The sequence below is a fragment of the Hylobates moloch genome, unplaced genomic scaffold, assembly GCF_009828535.3.
Source record: "Hylobates moloch isolate HMO894 unplaced genomic scaffold, HMol_V3 SCAFFOLD_8, whole genome shotgun sequence".
In the NCBI taxonomy this organism is placed as follows: Eukaryota; Metazoa; Chordata; class Mammalia; order Primates; family Hylobatidae; genus Hylobates; species Hylobates moloch.
In genome coordinates, this window is record NW_026652283.1 from 110891710 (window position 1) to 110918495 (window position 26786).

Consider the following 26786-nt stretch of genomic DNA (forward strand, 5'->3'; position numbering starts at 1 on the left):
GTATTATTTGTAGAGATGGGTTTTTCATTGTTTTGCTGACGTTGGTCTTGAACTCTTGGACTCATGTTACCCGCCCGCCTTGGCCTCCCACAGTGCTGGGATTACAGGAGTGAGCCACTGCACCTGTCCTAAATTTTCTTTAAAAGAAAGTTGAATGACATGAGAGCCCATAGAGAAGGGAAATTTGTTGTATATTTAAAGTAGTTTATTTATTTGACAAGTGGTCAATGAGCTCCTGCTCTTCATCAGATTCTGTTTTGGCCTCTGAGATGCAGGTGATTTAAAACAGCTATGAGTGCCCTGAAGTCACAGAAGTAGGGGTTTTGGTGTCGAATGAATGACTAAGGTGGAGCTGGGCTGCTGTTTAAGGAAGGATCATCACAGAAGGTCCTTTTGGAAAAAGATACTGAGCTGACTGCTGAATGAGGAGAAACCAGCTTAGTAGGGAATCAGGATGGGGCAACAGAGTTCCAGGCAGGATGGCAGCAGAAGGAGGGTCATTCTGGAAAGCTTCAGAAAGGAGGCAAGCTTGCCTTCCATGCATGGGCTGAGTGGAAGCTAAAGTCCCACACACTCACCTGGAACGAAGAGTCAGGCCTGACTGACAAAGATAGGAAGAGTGAGAAGTGGCAGGGATTAAGTTTAGGTCAGTAGGATGAGGCCTGAGCATCAAGGGCCCCTGGATGCTGGGGTCTGGCCAGCTTTTTCAGCTACCTCTTGAGACATACTCAGATATGTCGCAGGCGTCATCTGCTGTGAGACTGCTAGCAGCATTGTAGGAGTTCCCTTCACTCTGTCCATGTAGAAATACGTATTCTGCAACAGAAAGTAAAAGGCAGGAGCAGAAGAAAACTCTCTCTCCCTGACTTGCAGAAAAGCTCATGGCAGGTTTAAAAAGGACAGGGCAATGCAGACAGCTATAGTGTGAGGGACACAGCGTGGCTCCTGGTATACTTCATGTGAGAATCTGAATGCTGGCTCTGTGATAGCGTCCTCAACCCACCTTCCTCATCAGTAAAGTCGGGATTGCAATATTACCTCAACCCACTTCGCAGAATTGTCAAGTTGAGAATGAAAACAAGAGAACAAGTGGCTTCTGTAAAGTATTAGGTGTTAAACAGATCGATGAAAGTGGTTATTAGTGGAGATGGTACAGGAGTAACGTCAACTGGGCAGTCTTTGGGTCAAGATGGCAACCTTCTGCTAAACCTCCCAGAAATGACATGTATCAGATTCCATTTCTGTACACCCTAGCATGTGGTTTTAGCTTTTGTAGTTGTTATTGTTGTTTGTTTGTTTGTTTGTTTTTTAATCTGTTTTGGTGGAGAAAAGAAAATAAAGTTCATCAGGAGATACTTTATAACTCCTCATTATGATGACTGACAAATATCCAAAGGGCATGTTTCTTTTAAGCCCGTGCTCTGTCTTTATCCCCACACAGAGGCAGGCGCTCATGTCTTTTACACGGGACTTTTTGAATTTTTATCTTGATTATGGTATTAGCTTCTTACTGGGTTCCACCTCAAGCTTACTTTTGTTAACTGGAGACCTTTACATGTAGAATCATCATCTGCTTAAGTTAGAACTAAGTCTATTCCAAATGATCAGTTTTATTTTACTGCTATAGTACACCGCTTTTTATTTTATTTTTTTTTTTATGTTTTTTTTTTTTGAGACGGAGTCTTGCTCTGTGCCCCAGGCTGGAGTGCAGTGGCGCGATCTCGGCTCACTGCAAGCTCCGCCTCCCGGGTTCACGCCATTCTGCTGCCTCAGCCTCCCGAGTAGCTGGGACTACAGGTGCCCGCCACCACGCCCGGCTAATTTTTTGTATTTTTAGTAGAGACGGGGTTTCACCGTGTTAGCCAGGATGGTCTCGATCTCCTGACCTCGTGATCCGCCCGCCTCGGCCTCCCAAAGTGCTGGGATTACAGGCTTGAGCCACCGCGCCCGGCCATACACCGCTTTTTATGTCTTTGGAACATGCTTTGTAAAATAGTAACTTCACAGAATTTTTCTTAATTCTGAGAAACAGTTATTTAGTAGCTTCAGTTTCCTAAGAAGAGAGGAAAATGTAACTCAAAGGACAGGAGATTCCCCAGGATCTTCCAAAACCTATAATCTATCATTATTTTAGATGGTAACATTTTACCAATATTAATGTCTTTGTCTTCTTTATAGCACAGTAGAAGCACCAAGTGCTTTAAAAATAGGAGATGAAAAATTAAAAAAAAAAAATGAAAAGGAGGTAGGAAGAAAGCCCCTGTCATAAGGATGCAACAAAACCCAAGGCTCAAACATCACCCTCTGCTGGGCCTGTTGACAGTAGAGGGAAACAGTTACCTGACATTAAAACATTACTTTAGTAATTATAGTTTAAGAGTAACTTTAAAACTTTTTTTAAGATTAATTACCTCAAATAATGCTGAAGAACATGAGTGCATTGCAAAATTTGAACATTGGTACATTGTAAAAAAAGTATAAATTCTTGAGATGTAAAGGAAAAGTTTAAATCTGAGGGGTGGGATGGATTGAGGCTGACCTTTTTTCCCAGAGTGGTTTTTATAAACAATGTTTAAGTTTTGTTATTTATATTAACACGAAAGCCTCGTTTATCTGGAGAACACGCTTCTGTGGCTGAGCCTCTGTCCCTGGGATGCCAGATAGTGAGACGTTGCAATCCTGAGTAGTATGCTCAAAACTCACTTCATATGTCAGGAGCTAAAATGGTCTTGTTTTCTAGTAATCTCCAGTTTGTGATTCGTACTCAGAGGCTTGCACGTTGCTGTATACACTGACAGAACGTTGATGGCTTTTGGAAAAGCTGCTTGCTGCTTGTTGCCCGGAGTTAGCTTTATTGGTCTCACTCTGTGCCATATTGAAAGTTAACCTGTGCTAACCCCCCAGTCATTTTCTCAGTCTCCTGGAGAGGTAACAGAACATCTTTATTCTGGATTTGCCATACACACTGACATAATTCCCCTTTAAATATCTGGCTGTCGTAGTCTAAGGTCATAAGAAACATTTAATTCTTCAGAATGGCAACACAATTTGAATTGCCGTCAAACAGTATGTGGCCTGAAACGGGAAAGAAAGGAAAATTATTGATCATTGAGATGCCTTTGTGTCTGTCTCGCATCGTTTCACTAGCCTGTAATTAATTGAGCCTTTTGACGTCCATCCATATTTTTTTTTCTTCCTTTTGGAAATTCAGCTGCGTTCCCACCCCACATGGTGCCTTGGAGATTACTTGAGACTTTTATTTATGAGATCTCTATTTTGTTGTTGACATTAATGAGCTTACTGCACAAATATCACAAGAGAAATAGTGTTGCTTTTTGGAATGTTAATGAGTTGCTTGCCTGGCCAATTGCCATTTGTTCCAGTGTGTGAGTATGATGGGGTGTGTGTGTGTGTGTGTGTGTGTGTGTGTGTGTGTGTGTGTGTGTGGAAAAGAGAGACGAGTAGCAGGGGTGGATTGCATTTTTTTCCTCTTTGCAGCCAGTGACGTGAGCTGTGCCTGGAACAATCAGACTCGCTGCAAACAGGGTAGTTGAAGATGCTGGGGGAGGCAGCCTGGTGCTTCTTAAGCTAACGCGGATCACGGCGCTCAGGAGCTGCTCAGGCACAACCCCGCAGAGTTCCTCCAACGTGAGAGCCTTGGAACGGTTGGAAAGTGCCTTTTTATTTCTCCAAACCCCTTCCTTAGTTGACCTTCGAAAATGATTGGCGTGAATAGTGTCCAGAGTGCCAGCAAGGTACGGGTGAGGACCTCAGGTTCCGTGAAATACTCCCGGGAGGATTCTATCCGGCGGCAGTCTCACAGGTCAAAGTCCATGAAAATTTCCAACTCCTCAGAGTTTTCTGCTAAGGAGAACAAGGTAAAGAAATAACTACATTCAACCTTATTGACAGCTGTGTGGCAGGGCAACAAATTGAATAGTCTTTGGCAGTGTCTAATGTGCAGTGATAGAAAGTAACGAGGAGTATAAAATGGCTCTAAGAGAATCAGGTGCGATCAGGTGAGAGGAATGGGACCTGAACTCCAGATACAAAGATGCTGTGGCGTGGGTCAGTTTTGTAAAGAGCCAGTTTGTAGAAGAGATGGGCGAAAGCCGTGCTCAAAATGAGATGCCTGTGGGAAACGGTTGTTTGGCACGTCGATCTTGTTTTTGGTCTCAGAAAGGTTGCCTTGACAAATGATTTTTCAGTGCAGAGTATTTTTAGAACATCAGGAATATAGAGATATTGTGTATGATTTTATCTTTCAGTTAGTTCCTTTTCCCTTTCCTCCCCTGGTCTCCCCCCAACACCCCCAGTCTGTGGAGCTGATGTACAAGTATGACCTGGTCCTATTATACTACATTCATGTCAGGTTTAGAGTTGTTAGCCCCAGGCATATGTAATGAAGAGAAATTTCTTCTTTCATGTTCCTTACACATATATGTGCTGATGCTATGCTGCCATGAAACCACTCGTGTTTTTGCAGCTATCTTGAAGATAATCTAATCTTTGTTCGTGTGAAATGTGAAGGGAGTGATTACGTAGTGAAGTGGGCATTTACTACATGCAACATATTCTTGAGATTCTTCCCACCACCATCTGTGTGAGCAGGGTACTCAGAAACACTCCCACTCCACAGGTTTAAAAATGGAATAATAGAATCATAGGATCACAGAACTCCAGGGCTGGAGATGGAGATGATTCTAACGGAGATTCATGGGCTTGATAATGTGCAGAGAGAGCGTCAGGAGGTGGATCTCAGTGTCATTTCAGCCTTCTGGGGGTTATATCCAGACCCACTGAGAGTGACATCAGGCTTTCTTCACCCTCCCACCATTCCCCACTGCCCTCCTCCTCTGCTACCTCCCCATCCCTGTGTGACATAACATTGTTGAAAGACTTTGGCATTAACAGGTTCCCCTCAAAATATGGCAGGGGACAGGTGGCAAAATACCTTAGTGTGACTTTAAGAAATATGTTGGCTTCCTATTCACCCCCTTACATTATGACATAGTGGAGTCTGACCCCCTCCATCATTAGCAAATTGCCTGGCTCCAGTAAGTCTTCAAATGTGGCTTTTTACTCCTCACTGTTTTTTAAAAAGCTTTATCTTTAGAGAGAAACGTGTCTTCAAAGTCCTTTAATGTGACCTGTATAGGGATGTGTTGGCTTCTACTGAAACTGTTATGAGACCACCTGTGGTGTGATGATTGTGGTCTCCTGCTGAAATAGACCAGAATGGTTTATCATATTCTTAAATAATTGTATGTGAGCATGTATGTGATTCTCAACATGGCTATAAAATTGGCTTCTATAAGAGCACTAAGAGACATCTCTGGATTTTGTTTTGGATGTTTTAATGTGGAGTATACCCGTGGTATGCAGTCAGAGGCTATGGGAAATTAACAGCTCATCATCCTTAACTCTGTTGTAGTCCTACTACCTATCCTCATGATAATTTAGGCATTGTAATATTAGTGGGTTCACCCAGAATTATGGTTGTGTAGTGTAATGTTGGAATCCAGCATAGATACCAAATGAAAAGATTCTCTACTATCCTCTGTGTTTGTCACACAGTATAGCTACTCTTACTTAATATGTATCTGTGCAAGAGAAGGCCAAGCACTTTTTTTTTTTTTTTAATATTGCAAACACTGCAGGAGTTAACAGTATAAAAGGCCACTGGTAGAATTGTAGTCAGTAGGCCATCACATGATACCTTAAAGATTATAGTCAGTTTTTAAAAGATCATTAGTATTTTTTTGAGTCATATGTGGTCCCTAAGTTCCAGAATATGTGTTCCAGGATATAGCCAAGCTCCCAATAATCTCACAAGAGATATTTTTAGGATTATCTAGTTGCTTAAAATTGAACACCAGAGCTAAAAGAAAATCAGTAGAATAGAATATTCTATCAGAGTGACCCTAATCATTGACTAGCCATTTATATTCCCTAAATGAAATAAACTGAATAATACAATAGGCTTGTACCCTAAATTACTGAACTTAATTATACTATAATAGACGTGTAAAATGTTGATTTAAGCATCAATTCTCCCATTTTTATCCACAGTTACACATTTTACTCCAATTTTAATCAGAATTTTCATTGATCTTACTTATATCTAGTAGTATTTTTTAGCCCTTAAATCAGTGTTTCTTCTTCTTCTTCTTTTTTTTTTTTTTTTTTTTAAAAAAACAGAGACAATGTCTCACTATGTTGCCCAGGTTAATCTCCAACTCCTGGGCTCAAGCAATCCTTCCACCAAAGTACTGGGATGATAGGCACGAGCTACTGCAGCCGGCTGCTATTTCTTCTTGCTAATCATGTAAACAGCATTTTTGATTACCTGACTCTTTCATCCAAAATGCAGGATGTTTAATCTGATGGTTAGAAGTTCCCCTTTGCCGCCTCTCTCCACCCCGTCACGTCATCTTCCCAACCTGTAAAAATAAGATACCGTTAACTCGTGGTTCACTCCTGGGATTTAATGTTATCTTTCTAGAACTCTGGCTCTTTCTAGAATAGGTGTAATAATTGCTTCTCCTTGTCAGAGTTGGAATTACATGTTTTGTATTCTTTGAAACTTTCATCTTTGATGTTTCCACCTTGTTTTCTTGGCCATTAAATACATAATGGTTTATTCAAATATTAATTATCTGTAGTCCTCACTTGTTCTCTGATTTATTCATATTCATTTGAAAAAAAAGTGTTAAAGGACTGTGGAAAGGATTAGAAGTTTCGCCTTTGATTTTAGTGAAATATCTTAAACACTTTTCTTGATCTAATTATTTTAAATTAAGAAAATGGAATTTTCCAATACTTTATGGTTCATATTGACCTCATCTGAAGAATATTATTTAATCTACTAAAATTCAGCTTATAGATGTTGTTTTCTTTAAAACCTCCTTCTCTGTGTTGACTTTTTTTCTTCTGTGTTTAAATCTTACCGTTTCTTCTAGAGAGTGTGTGGCTTTGTCTTTTTCTCGATAATAATGTTTGCATCAAACTCTGAAGCACATAATATGGGCAGGATGCAAATATGAATATGTTTTGGGAGAATATGTATGTGTTTTGTGGAGACTGGCATTCATTATTAAAATTAATCAAGTCTGACTGAGCTCAGCTGTTCATTGGGTGTCTGGTATTGGAAGAGTTACCAGCAAGGCTTCTGGCCATGAGGGGGCAGTGCAGACCTTCCTGCTGTCAGATCCAGCTGGTTGCTCTGCCTTTGACAGAAGTAACATTTTAGAATCAATTAGATTCTAATTGATTTCTAATTTAGACACAGTTTCCTAAAAGTAGAATGCAATCAGCCCTGGGTATTCGGGTACCCGTGGAGTTTCAAAACCCGTGGATATGGAGGGCCAACTGTACTCCAGAATTTGGGATGTGCAGTATTAGAAAACGTTGATTTAAGCCTCACTTCTCCCAGACATTTCCACAGTCCTCCTCTGAGTCTAAATATTTGTCAAATATGTATTATTTTTGTATTAATTTTTAACTTACGGTTTAAAACATAAATCTGTAAAAGTTCATGTTGATAAACACTCTTTTCTTCCCCATCTCTTGCCAAACTACATGATACCGTTTAAATGAGGGGGAATCGCAACCTGTTTTTGTTTCTTTATGTTGCTGTAGGTGAAAGTCACATGAGTGGATTAATATAACATGCGTGGCTGAATCCTTGAGGCATTTTTTGAGGAATAAGCATGATGTAGAGATTAGATCAAGAATTCTCTAGTTAATAATGTTGACTGAAGTGAACCTTTTAAAGCTTTTATTCAGTAATATAGCAAAGAAATCCATTTCTGTGACAGCGAAATTTCAGGAACTTCCAGTAAAGTACTGGTACTTTGGTTGGTGCATAGTGAAACATTGGCCTGTCGGTTTCTCAGTCACGATGCTGCATCCTGGCGGGCTACCCTGGTTTTGCTTTCTAAGTAGCAGTGTTCACCTAGACAAGTTACTTCACCTCCCCAAGACTCATCCCTAAAATGCAGGGGTTTGATAAAATGATATCTTTGTTCTGAACAATGTTAATTTTAGAAATCTTGCCGAGGTTGGTGGGGTTATTTCCTCTGTAGAAGGAACCTTAAAGACTGAGCTAGACTTAACAAAGGTAGTTTTATATGTATTCTGAATAAACCTCTTCCTGTACTAGGAGATGTTAACCATAAACGTGTTAAAGGAAAATGGAAGTCCTTTGCTCCAAACCTCTGCTCTGCTAAGTGCCTAATCCGTTGCTTTTTAAAAATGTGTTGCAATAATGTTGAAAGGCACCGTCAACTCTATTCTCCCCATTCTCCTTAGGCATCACTTGCTGTTTCCTTCACATTGTTAGATAAATGCTAATCATTGCTCCCTCTGTGAGTTAAAGCTATACACAAAGAAACCTGAAGAAATCATTACAATGGCCCTTTGCGACCTGAAGTTTTGGTGGTAGGTTTGCAGATTGTTGTCATTTCTTCCTAGACCACTTTTGTTCTTTGGACTAAGGCTAGAGCCTGGGAATGAGATTCTGGTCAAACAGGACATTGATATCTGCCTATTATAAAATGGAGAAAATTCTTAGTCATAATATGAAAATTTTCCTGCAAATGTCTCTATGTATTTTTGTTATTCCTAGGTTGAAGGAGTACATTTTTAACCTCATAAATTTGTCCTTTAGTTGAATAGACTTTATTAAAAGAAAAACTTAAGCATATATACATTTTCAAGAGTTTGAGCATTCAGGGATGCCTAAATTAGGGTTGTACCAGACCACAAGGGGCTGGCACTCTGATGAGAGGTGCAAGAAGGCAAACTTTTTTTTTTTTTTTTTTGAGACAGAGTGTTGCTCTTGTTGCCTAGGCTGGAGTGCACTGGCACAATCTCGGCTCACCCCACCCTCTGCCTCCGAGATTCAAGTGATTCTCCTGCCTCAGCCTTCCAAGTAGCTGGGATTACAGGCATGCCCGGCTAATTTTGTATTTTTAATAGTGACAGAGTTTCTCCATGTTGGTCAGGCTGGTCTTGAACTCCCAACCTCAGGTGATCCGCCTGCTTCGGCCTCCCAAAGTGTTGGGATTATAGGCATGAGCCACCGCACCCAGCTGGGAAAACTTTTATTTAGTATTTGCAGAAGCAAGGCGAAGAGAACAGTTTTGATTGGCTGGAAGTTAGTTGGTGGAAAGAATGATATGCAGAGAGAAAGAAAAATAAATTTTTTAAAAGAAGTTGATGGTTTCTGATTGGTATATTTTCTAGTTTCCATTTACTGTTTACATTGACCTTGGTTTGTTCATGTAAAAATTTAAAATGCCAGAGGTACCTCAGTCTAATGAGCTCCCAAGGAGAATTTTTTTTAAACAACTTAAACTATTAGGTCAAAATATCGACATCCTCCCGCACTAGTTCTAATCCTGGCATTTGAAGGAATTAGGGAGGTGGTGTCTTGAACAAAGTAAATCTGGTACTGCAAAGATAAAAACAATTTTATCTTCAGAAGTCTATTTTTCTTTTATTGGCTCACCTATGTTAAGTTATACTTTTCCTCTAGGTATTATTCTGCCAGACTAACATGTTCTAATGTTTTGTGGGTTTTTTTGTTTACTTTGTTGTTGTTGTTGTTGTTGTTGTTTTGACAGAGTCTCGCTCTGCTTCCCAGGCTGGAGTGCAGTGGCGCGATCTCGGCTCACTGCAAGCTCCGCCTCCCGGGTTCACGCCACTCTCCTGCCTCAGCCTCCCTAGTAGCTGGGACTACAGGCGCCCACCACCACGCCCGGCTAATTTTTTGTATTTTTAGTAGAGATGGAGTTTCACCATGTTAGCCAGGATGGTTTCGATCTCCTGACCTCGTGATCTGCCCGCCTCGGCCTCCCAAAGTGCTGAGATTACAGGCGTAAGCCACCATGCCCAGGCAACATGTTCTAATGTTTTAATGTGATCCTTAGCTAAAGGAGATCTTAAAAAGAGACCTGACTTATTCAAGGAAGTAGTTCTACAGATTATCATTATCTGTCTTATTTTCATTATCGATAACTATTTATTCCCCTTAAGTTGACAACTTGAGTCAGAGTTGCCCCAAAATAGAAACTTTCACTCCTTACACAATATTGCTCTGTATTCTAGGCCACAGTGCAGTGGCCTGACCTGGGCTCACTGTAACCTCTGCCTCCTGGGTTCAGGCAATTCTCATGCACCACCACACCCAGCTATTTTTTTTTTTATTTTTATTTTTAATAGAGATGGGTTTTTGCCATATTGGCCAGGCTGGTCTTTAATTCCCGGCCTCATGTGATCTGAGCTCCTTGACCTCCATAAGTGCTGGCATTTAAGGCGTGAGCCACTGCGCCGACTTGGTTTTATTTTTGTTACGAAAGCTAGCAAAGTGACAATGGTTTTTGTCATTGGGTTGGTTTGTTAGAGCTACCCCCTGCCCCCCACTTCTTAATTTCTCTCCTTCCTCCAGTTCTTCTGTATCTGTGAATTTCTCAAATCCTGCTGGTACTTTCATATAAATAAATGTCTTTTTTAAGATTGCTGAAATGATTATTTAGGAGTAAATGTTGGGCAAACTATGCTCCTGATAGAATGATATTTCTTGACCCTTGAATATAATTAAAAGCAGATCTTCACCATCACTATTTACCCATTTTCACTTGAGTAAAGTGTAGGTGATGTGTTTGGTTTGGATGTGTCTATTACAGACCACAGGCTGTTTTGGCTTCCCATGTAATGGAAATTAACATGGAGCCAAGCACATTTCCCAGACGAGGCTTTTGAATCAGGGCTTGTGCTCAAGCACAAGGGAGACAGTGGAGGTGAGGTACAGCTTCCTCTGACTGGCTCTGCAGGGAGTGGTGGGGGGAAGCTGGTAGGGATTTTTTTATTAGGCAAAGCACAAAAGAGGGGTAGGGTATGCGGGTCAGCATAGCTGGTTGTAATAGTTATCTCCAGTGATGGGCTCCTTGCTGGTCTGGCCAGCACACTGTTCGGCATTTCCTACTCAGGATAGGACACTCCACAATCTTGGTTTCCTGTTAAATCTCCTAAGGCCAGTTTCTAGACTTCTCTAAGTGAAAGACATATTTAAACATTATGAGAGCAGAGAGAATGGCTATTTTCTTTGTGTGACTAAATCCTCAGGGTTAGCGGGTATAGCATCAGTGAGAGAGAGGTGTGGGTTTTGTGAAGAGAAGAAGAAAAAAATATATGAAGAAGCCGCGTCCCATTCCTGTTCTGTGTCATCTCTAACTCCCAATGCCGTACTGCGTTCTTGCTCCCCTCCATTTATGAGTAGACTGTATTTGAACACATTCTTCTGGGGAAGGTGTACTAAAACAGGTGTTTGAGAACTTCCATGTATTTGAACATTGTAGAGAAAATGTTGGTCCATGCCGTCATTCCTGGCAAGCTTAGTGTAATATCCTTTTCAGAATCCAGGGAAAGGAAAAAGAAAAATCTATGCAATAATGATAGGAGTTGAAAGAGAAAAAATACGTATACTTACATTTTAAAGATAGTCACTGGCGAAGATCAGGGAGTTTCGTAGCATCATGATAACCTGTAGTTAACCATAAGGAGCTTCTGTGTGGGAATATGTATGGTGACAAGCTATTCTGCAACCTGTTGTTAGATCATGCCTGGCTTAGAGCTTAGGGATTGCATTCAGCTTAGAGTCTAATAGGAGATTTTTGGAAAATATTTTTTATTTACTCATCCATAGTGAATCAGAGACTAGGAGTAGCTGAGCAAGATGGCTTCCTGCTTGTTAATTTATGTTATTAATTTATGATGGAAGTTACTCTTGTAACATTAATTTTAGTTAAGATTTTTAAGCTTTGCCTTAACTATCATTGAAGCAGATTTTATTTCTTTTTTTAAAATCCACTGTACCATGTTCTGATGGTACATTTAGTGTACCTGTTTGGGCATGTAGATCGCCTGGTATCAGTGGGATTTGTTTTTCTAGGTAGATTCTTTGAAATGCTTTATGTCAAAATTTTTCCGAACGGGCTGGCTGAGGCTCTAGCCCTAGCCTGACTCCCCTTATGACATGCTGTAGTTTGTAGCCTACAGTTAAGTTTTACAACATGAAATGCCCCCCAAGGCACTGGAAACACTAGTGTACTCATTATTGCCACATTCAAATCTGGTGAGCCAAGTGTGTGTTTGATTCCAGTAAATAAATAAGATTACGTAGCTATCTCAAACAGTCTAATCTCCTTCTTGCACTCAGCTGCAGTTTAGTGGCGTCAGCGTCAGCTCTACTACTCAGAAATCCACTGGGGCAGGCCAAGGTGTTTACAGGAAGCATTAAGACCTTCTCTAGATCCTGGTGCCCCAGCGGCTCATGACAAGGGAATGAATCCTTGTTGAGCTTTTTCATTACAGTTTTCTTCTAAGATCTCCCAGCATAAGTAAATCTAAAGGGTTGAGGTCCTACCTAACTAGACGTACAGATACAGGAAAGTACTTTGAGAGAAGCAGCTCTTGACTGTCACTCCGAGGGACAGATAAAGGACCAGCAGATTTATATAGATTTATGACACTTTTCTTTATTGTTGCTTTTTTTTTAGATTGGAGACAAGGTCTCACTTTGTCACCCAAGCTGGAATGCAGTAGTGAGAACATAGCTCATTGTAGCCCTGAAATCCCGGCCTCATATAATCCTCACGCCTCAGCTTCCTGAGTAACTAGGACTACAGGCACATGTCACCTCTCCAGGCTAATATTTTAATTTTTTGTACAGACAGAGGACTTACAATGTTGCCCAGTCTGGTCTTGAACACCCGACCTCAGGTGCTTCTCTCACCTCAGCCTCCCAAAGTGCTGGGATCACAGACATGAGACACCACATCTGGCCACACTTCTCCTTCTTAATACATCTTCTTAAAAACAGGTAAAATAGAAAGGCCATTTGGAATACTCTTACTATGGTTGGACAGTGTTTTGAGGAGGTTTTCTGTGCCTCATCAACCCCCTGCTGTGATCTCGTAGACTATGATTAAGTGGTATTTAGATATAGCAAAAAACTTAACTCTTAGAGTTTAAGGTAACAATGTACTTTTATCTTCACACCCACCTAAACTCCACTAAAATGACAGTAGGACTCATAGACCTTCAAGGGCCCAAAAAATGAGAGAGGATTTTTTAAAACATCAGCAAACTTTGAAAGACGGAAACCAGATAGACGTGTTAACTAAGTTCCACAGAAAAAAACTGGACCCCACGTACCAAAGAAAGAAATAGAACAATTTGTCCCCACAGAACGCAGGAAAGGCCCAGGAATTGGGGGCCACTAGCTACCTCTGAGGGCAGTGAGTCGAACGAGGACAGCCCTTTAAAGCCTCCAAAATTAGTAAGTCGACCTTCTGAATGCCCTCCCCTGCTTTGATAGCCGCATACCCTTCCTCCCACCATTTTCTTTTCTTTTTTAAGACAAGTTTCACTCTTTCATCCAGTCTGGACTGCAGTGGCACGATCACAGCTCACTGCACCCTCAACTTCCTGGGTTCAAGCGATCCTCCCGAGTACTCGGCTTCCAGAGCAGCAGGAGCTACAGGCACACACCACCATGCCCGGCTAATTTTTTAATTTTTTTCTAGAGATAGGGTCTTGCTTTGTTTCCCAGGTTGGTCTTGAACTTCTGGGCTCAAGCAATCCTCCTGCCTTGGCCTCCCAAATTGTTGGGATTACAGGTATGAGCTAGCATGCCCCCCTGCCCACCCTACCATTTTCTGTTCTTTCTCTCTGATAAGATTAACCCAGAGGTTTTGGACTTAGGAAATTAGGCTCCGTTGAGGCCCACAGGGTGATCCCCACATTGAAAATAGCAGGATTCAGTGAAAGGTATAAACGTTTCACAGCAGCGCGTCTCTTCCCTCTCTACTTTCTCATGTACTTTTTCTCAGTTGCTTGAAGAAGTGAAAGAGAAGACATGGTGTCCAGTAGAGCAGAGGGGGAGAAGGAATCCCCAGGACCATGGCAAAGGGAAACCCTGGGACAACAGCTGTGCCGGAGATAGAAACCAGCCAGATTAGAGGAGTAGGGGCAGAGACGATGCCAAGAGACGTGCTTCCAACCATGGCACTGATGGAATGCCTGCTGGAGGGTGTGAAGTTGACATAGAGATAGATTCATAGAAAACTGAGTAAACAACAATAAAATAAGATGATGATTAACTCCAGGGAAATCAAAAATCTTAAAAAAATTGAAACGTAGCCTAGTGTTCTGCCCCATGAGTAATGTCTATATAGTCATAATGATATGGGGACTGAAAATTCATGAAACTCCAAATTGTGATTGTGATATGATTTTAATATGGGAGTGGAAAGAAAGAGAAGGGCAGGGTGTGTGTGGGTGTGGGTGTGTGTGGGGGTGTGTGTGTGTGGATGGATGTGTGTGTTAAGAGAACTAAATAAATGTTCTCTTTCCAGAATTCTGCAATTGAAAGTCAATAGATCACATTGAAAATAGAAAAACCAAAAAGAGATTCCAAGAGGTGACTTTTGAGCAGCAGGAATCAGAGATGACGTTAAAAGATTATTTGTATTACATACCTTTTAATAATTTTTGATTATATAAATGATATACATATATTGCCTTGAGAAATTTTTTTAAATGAATCAGAAGGAATATAGACAGCATATATAGGTACATATGAGACTGGAATAATTTCCAGTGACTAGAATGGCTTTTGTTTATCTTAATTAACTTTGTGTTTAACAAATGCCAGGTAATAGAGACTACTTTTTAAGAAAAGCAAAAGGTTTCCTCTCTTCCAAGACTTTATACTCTAGCAGTTATCATACTAGACCATGTTCCGCTGCTAGTTGCTGTCACAGTTTCAGTCTATAGCAAAATATCAGTGAAAGACTGGTCCTTTCTTAAGAAACAGTTGTCTCTTCTGAGATTGTCCATGTAACTTATTTTTATGCAACAATAGTGATAATAGTTCGTGCTTTGTTTCTTTAAAAAATTTATTTTCTCACTTAGCTAAACGAAAAACTGGCAATTCTGTTTAGCTCCCTAAAATTTCTTTTGCAAATTTTCCCGTTTATGAAATTTGAAGCCTGCTATCCCTGGGTAAGATTATTTAATTTGTTCCTATTGATTGTTTTGAATAAAACCTGTTTCCATTTGGTTTGTCTTCATTGCTTTGTCTAATGCATGGAAATGACAGGGAACCAATGCCAGGCCTGGCATTCTCTCTAAATGTCAAAGTCCCCCAGGGATTGTTTTCTTTTTGCAGGCCATTTATTTAAAAGGGTTCTGCTTGTTACCCAGCAAATTTTTTTTTTAATAAACTGTGCACATTAACTTCATCATGTCCATAGTTATTAAATAAAATTGACCGTTTTTCTTGGGTGTTTAAAAAGTGTTGCGTATATTTACAAGGTCACTTTAAATTTATGTTTTCCTATGTTCTCAAACTGCATTTTTTTATTATGGCACATGCCTGCTGCTTTCCAACAATTAAGGCTTACCAACAAGAGGGACATAACAAATTTCATCAAGTACATTCCAGAATCTTCATTGAAAATACTGGTTATGGTTATGTTTTCCATTGATAAGGTTTAGCTGTCTAAACTAGATAAGTTTTTGATAAATTGATAAATCACAGTTCCAGAGGATCAGGGTATAAAAGTTAAAAACAAAATCAGGCCCGGCGCAGTGGCTTACACCTGTAATCCCAACACTTTGGGAGGCCGAGGCGGGCGGATCACGAGGTCAGGAGATTGGGACCCTTCTGGCTAACACGGTGAAACCCCATCTCTACTAAAAATACAAAAAATGAGCCAGGCGTGGTGGCGGGCACCTATAGTCCCAGCTACTTGGGAGGCTGAGGCAGGAGAATGGCATGAACCCGGGAGGCGGAGCTTGCAGTGAGCCGAGATCACGCCACTGCCCTCCAGCCTGGGCGACAAAGTGAGACTTCGTCTCAAAAAAAAAAAAAAAACCAAAAAACAAAATCAGGAGATGACTGTGAACACAATGGCTTTTGGAATCATGGTGCTTCCAAAGGAGAAAAGTTAAATCCACTGAAGAATACCTTGGAAGTTAACCTTTAATTCATTTTATAAGGAAGAAAGTGATTCTCTCAGATCGTAACTACGTTAAGTCTTGGAAAGAGAGTTGTGGCTGGCATAGGGTTGCCAGATTTTACAAAAATACAGAACACCCAGGTAAATTTTAATTTTAGACAATTTTTAGTGTGTCTCATGTAAAATTGGAGGGCATGCTTATACTAAAAATGTTACTATTTATCTGAAGTTCAAATTTAACTGAGCATCTTGCATTTGATCTGGTAACTTTCAACCTACACCAAGCAACAATCCGTCTAACCTCCAGCTCCTAGATCGGTGAAATGGAGTCATCCTGCTTACTTCCTAGGACGTAGAAGCAGGTGTGAATCCAGGTCTGCGGCTTTCTAGTTCATTGTTCTTTTCTCCTGCCTTTGCTGCCTCCCATCGTAATTGTGTTATACAGCATCATCCTCACTGAAGCCCTTGCCTTCTCAGCAAATGAAACGCTTACTGTGGTCAAGACAACTTATGAAGCATTATAGAGACTAAAGGGAGGTAGAAGACTTGTTCTCATCTGCAAGGAGCATAAAATCTAGTGTCATCTCTATTTTTCATCAAAGAAGCAATGTGTACCCTGTGTGGTCAACATTCAAATTGTCCAGAAGATTACACATTGAAAATCCCCCCACCCTGCTCCCTGAGTTGCTGTGTCCGTAGTCAGTCATTGTCGGTGGGGTTGTGTGTATCCCCTCAGAAATGTTCTATTCGTGCCCACATACTCGCACACATTTTTCCCCCACAAAATGGAAACATACCATAACAATGTTTTGCACCTTACTTCTTTCCTTTATCTCTTAATGTATTTACCTCCTTCTTAGCTTAAATGACTTTAAATATTATAATGATACATTTCTGGTGCTACTGTTGAAGGTGTTCGTTGTACCCAATTTTTTATTTGTGCTTGAGGTATGTGAAAATGGTCCACCTTTCTCCTGTAATTTAGAAAAACAGCCTGATCCATCCCTAATCCGCCACTGCCTGCCATCATCCCAGTCAAGTTACCTCACCTTTCACCCAGATTCCACCTGTCTCGCTGCTATTTCCCTTTTTCTCTTATAATCCTTTCTCCACACAGAAGCGGGGCCACCCTTTAAAAACATGAATTACAGCAGGTCACCCTACTGCTTAAAATTCTCTAGTGGTCACCCGGCCAGCACAGAATAAACCCCTAACTTTTCTGGTTGAAAAGCCCTTCGGGACCTGCTTCTCCATTTGCCCTTGTCTCACACCACAGCTGGGCCCACGTGCTCCAGCCGCACCAGCCTCGCTGTGTTTCTCAAACGCACCCCGCTCAGTGGTGCCCAGGAGCTGCTTACCTCACTCCCCACACCTGTGTGTGGCTGCTGCCGGTCACTCACGTCTTGCGTTTCCTTCCCAAGAGGCCTTCTCTGACCATCCAGGCTATGGCTACTCTTTCCAGTGACCTTATTTGAATCACCTTATAATAATTATCTGGTAGCCTACCAGAAAGTGACAGAATTATCATCATCTGTTATTTTTCTTATTTATAACCTGCTTCCACCCCACTCAAATCTAAGTTCTGTGTCTGTTGTGCACCACTGGATTCACGATGCCTAAATAAATAACTGTTCAACTGAATATTTGAATGAATAAATGAATGGTTTTAAGGGATTTATTTTTGCTATTATAAGTGTTACAAACATGAATTAGTCTTGTAGTTGTTTTAAAACACTTTACTGTATTAATACTTATACTATATGCTATACCATTACAGTATTCGCGCCTTATCTGCAGTTTCAGTTAGTTACTCATGGTATCACTTAACTGCCATCAAACATCATCCAAAAACATTAAAAGGAAAATTTTAGAGACAAACATTTCATAAGTTTTAAATTTCATGCCATCCTGCGTAGTGTGATGAAATCTCACCATCCTGTGCCATCCCATGTGGACGCGAATCCTTCCTTTGTCCAGTGCCTCCCCACTGCGGATGCTCCCTGCCCTCAGTCACTTACTAGCTAACTTGGTTATAAGATTGGCTGTGACAGTATCGCAGTGCTTGCCTTCAAGTCACCCTTATTTTACTTAACAATAGCTGCAAAGTGCAAGAGTAGTGAAGCTGGCATATGTTATCATTGTTCTATTTTATTATTAGTTATTGTTCATTTCTTTCCCTAATTTACAAATTCAACCTTATAAGCACGTAAGTCTAGGAAAAAAACATAAAATATATAGGGTTTGGTCCCATTCGTGGTTTCATGTTCCACTGGGAGCCTCGGAACTTATTCCCCCAAGGATCGGGAGACTACTGCATCAGAAAAAGTACATTCTAATTAGTGTCTAGTAGTTACAAAAAATAATTTCCCTTGATATATCAGCCTGTGTTATAATAAAATATTTGTTGTGGTCATCGTACAATAGACTAATACAGTGAGGATGCATTAAGCAAGGTATACCATGTAGGTAGATGGAGCAGACAAGTTATAAATAGTCAGTTATGTGTTAAAGGAGAATTTGAACTATAAACCATCAATTCATGTGCACTGTGATCATAAGTTTTCTTAGCTGTGAACTTAGGATGATGGATATCTTTCCCTATGAGAACATTATTTTTTAAATAAACTAATAATTCCTAAGCTGATATAACAAAACGAAAAGCTAAGAAATGTAATACTATGGATAGCATTGTTTGCTTTGAACTTTATTAACTCTGATTTCTAGGTAAGACATTTATCAGAGCTGCAAAATTTATTACTGATTGTCTATATTAATTTAAAATCTGTATATATGTACACAGGTGTGTATGTGAACAATACACATAATACTGATTTTAAAATATGTATATATGTACACAGGTATGTATGTGAACAGTACACATAATAATGTACTTATATGGTGACAATATTGTGTTGTGATTAGGGCAGTTAAAAGCATAGACTATGGCTTAGGAAAGACCTAAGATCCCCAGCTCTGCTGTATGACCTTGGCAGGCTACTTAACCTTTATAAGCATCAGCTGTGGCATTTCTAGAGTGGGAATAATAATACCTCTCTCATATATGGTTGCTGTGAGAGTTCAGTGAGATCAAGTGAAAGTCAGGCTCTTAGCAGTATCACACAGTGGGGCCTCACTGATAGTTATTATCAGAGGAAGATCAGTTATTTGAAATGGCTAGAACATCATCACAGCGTCAGAAATACCAGGCGAAACATCAAATATTCAGAAGTTTGTCTATAAATCAAAAACTGGAAATTTTGCTATGTTTGTTCAGTGATTCTTACTGTTTCCTCCCTACAATTTCGAATCATAGTGAGAGGTGACAGCGTGCTGGCAGCCCTCGCAGCTCTTGCTAGCTCTCAGCACCTTCTCGGCCTCGCTGCCCACTCTGGCCATGCTTGAGGAGCTCTTCAGCCCACCGCTGCACTGTGGAAGCCCCTTTTTGGGCTGTTGGAGGCCGGAGCCGGCTCCCTCAGCTTGCTGAGAGATGTGGAGGGAGAGGCCTGGGTGGTAACCGGGGCTGCACGTGGTGCTTGCGGGCCAGTGTGAATTCCTGGTGGGTGTGGGTTCGGCGGGTCCCTCACTCGGAGCAGCCGGCCGGTGCTGCTGGCCTCGGGCAGTGAGGGGCTTAGTAACTGGGCCAGCAGCTGTGGAGGGTGCACTGGGTCCCCCAGCAGTGCCGGCCCGCCGGCACTGCACTCGAATTTTTGCTGGGCCTCAGCTGCCTCCCTGTGGGGCAGGGCTCGGAGGCTCTGCAGCCCACCATGCCTGAGCTCCCCCACCCCGCTATGGGCTCCTGCTCCGCCTGAGCCTCCCTGACGAGCGCCGCCCCCTGCTCTGCAGCGCCTGGTCCCATCAACCACCCAAGGGCTGAGGAGTGTGGGCACACGGCCGGAATGGCAGGCAGCTCCACCTGTGGCCCAGGTGCAGGATCCACTGGGTGAAGCCAGCTGGGCTCCTGAATCTAGTTGGGGACTTGGAGAATCTTTATGTCTAGCTAAGGGGTTGTAAACATGCCAATCAGCACCCTGCGTCTAGCTCAGGGTTTGTGGATGCACCAATGGGCACTCTGTCTAACTAATCTGGTGGGGACTTGGAGAATCTTCATGTCTAGCCAAGGAATTGGGAATACACCAGTCGGCACTCTGTATCTAGCTCAAGATTTGTAAATGCACCAATCAGTACCCTGTGTCTAGCTCAAGGTTTGTAAATGCACCAATCAGCACTTTGTGTCTAGCTCAGGGTTTGTAAATACACCAATCAGCACTCTGTATCTAGCTAATCTATTGGGGACATGGATAACTTTTGTGTCTAGCTCAGGGATTGTAAACGCACCAATCAGCACCCTGTCAAAATGGACCAATCAGTTCTTTGTAAAACAGACCAATCAGCTGTCTATAAAATGGACCAATCAGCAGGATGTGGGTGGGGCCAGATAAGAGAATAAAAGCAGGCTGCCCAAGCCAGCAGTGGTAACTGGCTCTGGTCACCTTCCGCACCATGGCAGCTTTGTTGTTTGGGTCTTTGCAATAAATCTTGCTGCTGCTCATTCTTTGGGTCCACACAGCTTTTATGAGCAGTAACGCTCCAGGAAGGTCTGCACCTTCTGTACTGAAGCCACTGAGACCATGAACCCACCAGAAGGAAGAAACTCCCAACACATCCAGCGAGACCACGAACCCACCGGGGGAATGAACAGACTCCAGACACGCTTCCTTTAAGAACTGTAACACTGACCGTGAGGGTCCGCGGCTTCATTGTTGAAGTCAGTGACACCAAGAACCCACCAATTCTGGACACAATAGCATTCCAATCTGTTTCAAAATTGGTGTCCTCTTTGACAGTGGGTGTGCTTTCCTGACCCACAGTGGTTCACATTGCTTTCTCTGTTGCTACACTTGAAAATTTGCCAACCTTGAATAATGGGTGCTTCTAGCTACTTCCCCCCCCAGAAAAAAGCAATAGTGAAGCTACATTCCCACTTGTTTGAAATCAGGCTACCGCTGTGTGCTAGCTTTCCTTGTACATGGAGCTTTCTCCAAACCCCGCGACTCTCTCCCTGGCCTTCCTGACTTACCTTTACCAGATATTTGAGTTGTAACTCTTTGTTTTTGGATGATGAACCAGCATTTGGACTTAATGTTCTAACCAGTTCATTGGATGTTTACAGTTGTAACTAGGGGAAAAATTCTTTAAACAGGCAGACCTTGGAGATATTACAAGTTCAGTTCTAGACCACAGCAATAAAACAAATATCGTAATAAAGCAAGCCACAGGAATTTTTTGATGTCCCTGTGCATTTAAAAGTTATGTTTACATGGCTGGGTATGGTGGCTCACAACTTTAATCCCAGCACTTTGGGATGCCAAGGCGGGCTGATCACCTGAAGTCAGGAGTTCAAGACCAGCCCAGCCAACATGGCGAAACCCTGTCTCTACTAAAAATACAAAAATAAACAGGACACAGTGGGGTGCACCTATAATTGCAGCTACTCAGGAGGCTAAGGCAGGAGAATCACTTGAACCCAGGAGACGGAGGTTGCGGTAAGTGGAGATCGTGCCACTGCACTCCAGCCTGGGTAACACACAAGACTCTGTCTCAAAAAAAGGTATGTTTACACTATACTGTAGTTTATTATGTGTGTCATTGGAGCCTTCAGCAAGTTGTCATCGTTTTGCTTATGGAGGGTCTCACCTTGATGTTGATGGCTGCTGACTAATCAGGGTAGTGGCTGCTGAAGGTTGATATGACTGTGGCAATTTCTGAAAAGACAATAATTAAGCTTGCTGCATCATTAGTTTGTTTGTTTTTTAAGACTGGGTCTCACTCTCTCACCCAGGCTGAAGTGCAGTGGCACGATCACAGCTCACTGCAGCCTTGATCTCCCAGGCTCAAACAGTCTTCTCACCTTAGCCTCTCAAATAGCTGAGACCATTGGCATGCACACCACCCACACCCAGCTGTAGACTCTTTCATGAAAGATTTCTGTGTAGCATTTGATGCTGTTTGTTAGCATTTTACCCACAGTAGAACTTCATTCAAAAATGCAGTCAGTCCTCTCAAACCCTGCTACTGCTTTATGAACTATGTTTATTTAATATTCTAAACCCTTTTTTGTCATTTTAACAGTGTTCATAGCATCTTCACCAGGGGTAGTTTCCATCTCAAGAAACTACTTTCTTTGCTCATCCATACAAATCCTCATCTGTTCGAGTTTTACCATGAGATTGCAGCAATGCAGTCAAATCTTTAGGCTCCACTTGTAATCTAGCTGTGTTACTGTTTCCACCGCATCTGCAGTGACTTCCTCTGATGAAGTCTCAACCCCCCCAAAGTTGTTGTTGGAATCAACTTCTTCCAAACTCCTGTTGATGTTGATATTTTGACCTCCCATGAATCACAGATGTTCTTGAAGACACCAAAATAGTGAATCCTTTCTAGAAGGTTTTCAGTTTACTTTGCCCATATCCATCAGAGGAATCACTATGTCTGGCAGTTACAGCCTTGTGAAATGTATTTAAATAATAAGACTTGGAAGTAGAAATTACTTCTTGATCCATGGTCTGCAGAATGGATGTTGTGTTAGCAGGCATGAAAACAACAGTCATCTCCTTGTACATCTCCATCAGAGTTCTTGGGTGACGAGGTGCTCTGTTAATGACCAGTAACATTTTGAAAGGAATCCTGTTTTCTGAGCAATAGATCTCAACAATGGACTTAAAATATTTAGCAACCCATCCGGTCAACAGGTATGCTGCCATCCTGGCTTTGTTGTTACATTTAAAGAGTAAAGGCAGAGTAAGGGCCTCAGGATTTTCAGCATGATACATGAGCGTTGGCTTCAGCTTAAAGTCACCAGCTGCATTGCCCCATTGCCCCTAACAAGAGAGTCAGCCTGACTTTTGAAGCTTTGAAGCCAGGCATTGACTTCTCCTCTCTAGCGTTCAAAGTGCTAGATGGCATTATCTTCCAATAAAAGGCTGTTTTGTATATATTGAAAATCTATTGTTTAGTATAGCCACCTTCATCAGTGATCTTAGCTGGATCCTCTGGATAACTTGCTGCAGCTTCTCCGTCACCAGTTGCAGCTTTACCTTGCACTTTTATATTATGGAGTCTGCTTCTTTCCTTAAACCTCACGAACCGACATCTCTTACCTTCAAACTTTTCTTCTGCAGCTTTCTCACTTGTCTCAGCTTTTGCAGTGTGGAAGACAGTTAGAGCCTTGCTCTGAATTAGGCTTTGGCCTTAAGGGAATGTTGTGGCTGGTTGATCTTCTATCCAGACCATTTAAACTTTCTCCATATCAGCAATAAAGCTGTTTCGCTTTCTTATATTTTGTGTGTTCACTGGAGTAACACTTTTAATTTTCTTCAAGAACTTTTTCTTTTCATTTACAACTTGGTTAACTGGTGCAAGAAACCTCACCTTCAGCCTAGCCTTAGCCTCGCTAAGCTTAATCATTTCTAGCTTTTGATTTAAAGTGAGAGACATGCAACTCTTCCTTTTACTTGAACAGTTCACAGAGGCCATTGCAGGATTACTAATTGGCCTAATTTCAATATTGTTGTGTCTCAGGGAACAGCTGGGCAGTTCAGTGCTCAGAACACATAACATTTATTAAGTTTACCATCTTACGTGGACATGGTTCATGGCTCCCCAAAACAATTACAGTAGTGACATCAAAGATCACTGATCACCATAGCAAATATAATAATCAAATGTTTGAATTGTGAGAATTGTCAAAATGTGACAGATACGAAGTGAAACTGGGCTGCTGGAAAAAATGGCACTGACAGACTTGCTCAAAACAGGGTAGCTACAAACCTTCAAGTTGTAAAGCATTATAGTGTATGTGAAGCTCAATGAAGCAAAGCACAATACAGTGAGGTATCCCTGTGTTTAAAACCTTTGCTCTACAAGGAACTTAGCAGCAATCTTAATGTTTTGTTTACATTTGAAATAGTGTTATTCATACTAGCATAGTTAAGACACTTTCTCTAAGACACAACAGCCAGTTCAATAGAAGGTAATCTCAAGGTGAAGCAAAAGTAGTTTAGGAGGAATGTGCTGTGTTTGAATACATCTTATTGATGAAGTCCACCCCAAAAATAAATGAATGAATGCATACACACATTAGTAAAAGTTTGAAGTATTATGTTAGTACAAAAGATAATTAGCGATTACGTTTTTATTCAGTTTCTTTTTTTGCTTTTTGTTTTCTTGAGACAAAGTCTCATTCTGTCGCCCAGGCTGGAGTGCAGTGGCATGATCTTGGCTCATTGAAACCTCCACCTCCCCGATTCAAGCAATCCTCCTGCTTCAGTCTCCAAATAGCTGGGACTACAGGCACATGTCACCACACCTGGCTAATTTTTGTGTTTTTTAGTAAAGGCTGGGTTTTGCCGTGTTGGCTAGGCTGGTTTCGAACTCCTGGTCTCAAGTGATCCGCCCTCGTCGGCTCCCAAAGTGCTGGGATTACGTTTGTGAGCCACTGTGCCTGGCCTTCACTTTCAGGTTTGATTTTGTGCGTTTCCAGAGATGCTGGCCATATTCTTTGGCAGGTGTGTTTAGTTAGTATTATCTTTGGCTACCTTATTTTTCTTCAGTAATAATGAAGGAATGGTGGTTCAAACTATTGTAGCTCAGAAAGGTGCATTTGACAAGAGGCAGTCAGAGTCCCATTGTTGCCCTTCCCTCACCTCATAACATTTCTCTGGCTTTCTTGCTGTAGCTCCCACTCCCTCTCCTATTCTTGTTCGTTCATTTGCAATTTTAAAATATGCATTTATTAATCTGTAAAAGCTGTGCTTGGGGTTTGAGAGCAGGTAGTGATGTTATTGATCGAAAACCATGGCAAAAAATACTTAGGAGCACAGGAAAAGGGAGCAGAGAGACTAAAGAAAGGACTAGTTTGGCAGTTTGGCTGGGTGATAGCTAAGGCCTTTCTCAAGTAGAATTGTAAAATAGTAGATCTGGAAGTGGGCAAAGAACACTAACTTTATGCAGCCCTCCCCTATTGCATATAAAGAAAATGAGGGCCAGGTAAATTGATTTGTCTTAAATGTACAAGTCAGTGACAGGTGCCCCACCCACCCGTTTCAAATTCTTTGCTCATAAGGTTGGATCTGTTCTCTCTTTTATCAAATTTTTCTGTCAAGAAAATATGTATAACACAGTGTCACATATTAGATACTGTGTGTGAAAGTGTCTCACACGTTGTAAGTAGGAAAAAAATTAGTTGACTCCATTAGCTGACTAATTCTTCACTAGGTAAAGTTCAGTCAGGGTTAGCAGCACATTTTGTATTCCTTATATAAGAGGCCTCTGAAGGCAGAACAGATTCATCTGTACCTAGCATAATGTCTCCCTAGCCTCTGGAATGTGCTTAAAAATGATTACATGATGAATTATACATATTAATTATACTTCAGATTCTCTTTCAATAAGATAAGGGCTTTAAAATTAATTTTCTAGTGTTCATTAAGATGAATTTGTGCTGGGACATCTATTCATGGTTAGGTGGTTTTGCGACTGTGACTGGGTTTGGAAGTGCATCACAACACAAGATTAATTGTCCAAGATACAGATTTCAGCTCTGTTTACATGTTGATTTGATTTCAAAACTACATCTTACCATAGAAGTGAAAAAAAAAAAAAACACAAATTTAAGCATGTTCTGTTACCCTAAATAAGAGCTGAAAAGATGAATGTTGACCAGGTTGCTTATGAATATACATTCTCTAATGTGATGCTCTTTAAAGTTGGGTATATGAAAACTGTCCAGTGGGTATGGGAGAACACAAATAGCTTAAAGGGAATTCATTTCCAGAAACTCATCTTCTATACGTACTTCTCCCTAAAATGGATCTACCTGTGAATTCTGTTGTGGTCAAGCCTTCAGGCTATTTCTCCTTTTGCATCTCTGCCTAACAATTGCCCTTTGCCACTTCAGAAAAAAAAAGTCATAACCCTATAACCTCATTTGGTACATCGCAAGGTGTAAGAACCTCCACTGGTGGGGAGGGGACAAAAAAAAGAGTCAATTCCAAGTACTAGTTTTGGAGAAGCTTCCTATAGTGAGAGGTAGTGCAGTTTTTCAATATTATTTTAAGGCATAGAAAAGATAATTAAAGTTGAAGACCATTGCAAAGTATTTTGAGTTTTTCTAACCATTTTGATATTCATCTAATAACTGGTTTTATCGTTAATTTTTAACCACTGTCTTTTTCAAACATGCTCTCTCTCTGATAACACTGCCAGAGTGGTGCATATTTAATTCTATACTTAACAGTCTGCTTGATCTAAGTATCTGCATGAGAGCCAGCATAGCATTTGAAAGAGGGAACTGTGGTATGGATGGTGTCATAATTCCTTCTGAGTACAAATGCCACTGCGGTCACTGTCAGTTTCACTGAAAGTGGAAGCTGTGATATCCTCCATACTTTTCATAATGATTCAGGGACCACAGGGAAAAAAATTAATTAGAGTTTAGAGATGATTGAACTAAAATACATGAATTCCATCAACTGTGCAAAATATGTTGGAGAGGGGAAGAGAGAGACTCACGGTTACACAATGCATGGTAATGTAGAAAAGCTTCAGAGAGCCCTGTGTGGGCTGGCAATGACGGCGCTAAAGCCTTGAATAAAATTGCATTTTATCGTCTCTCAGAAGCAACCAAAAGTGAGGAACAAACACTTAAAAGTAAATTTAGACCAGAATATGTTTACCTCTGTAATTTAAGCAATTTTC

General features: G+C 41.2%; 1 protein-coding gene across 11 annotated transcripts in view; it reads left to right on the forward strand.

Annotated features, from left to right (window-relative positions):
- PSD3 (pleckstrin and Sec7 domain containing 3) overlaps nt 1-26786 on the forward strand; it is a 575483-nt gene that overhangs the window by 420301 nt on the left and 128396 nt on the right. Inside the window, exon 1 of one of the 11 annotated variants that reach the window (XM_058443512.1) lies at nt 3525-3878. The exons of the other annotated variants lie outside the window; for them this stretch is intronic. Within the exon in view, the coding sequence (XP_058299495.1) occupies nt 3720-3878 (159 nt within the window). The 5' untranslated portion in view covers nt 3525-3719. Of the gene's footprint in view, nt 1-3524; nt 3879-26786 lie in introns of those variants that run through there. 11 annotated transcript variants of the gene reach the window in all.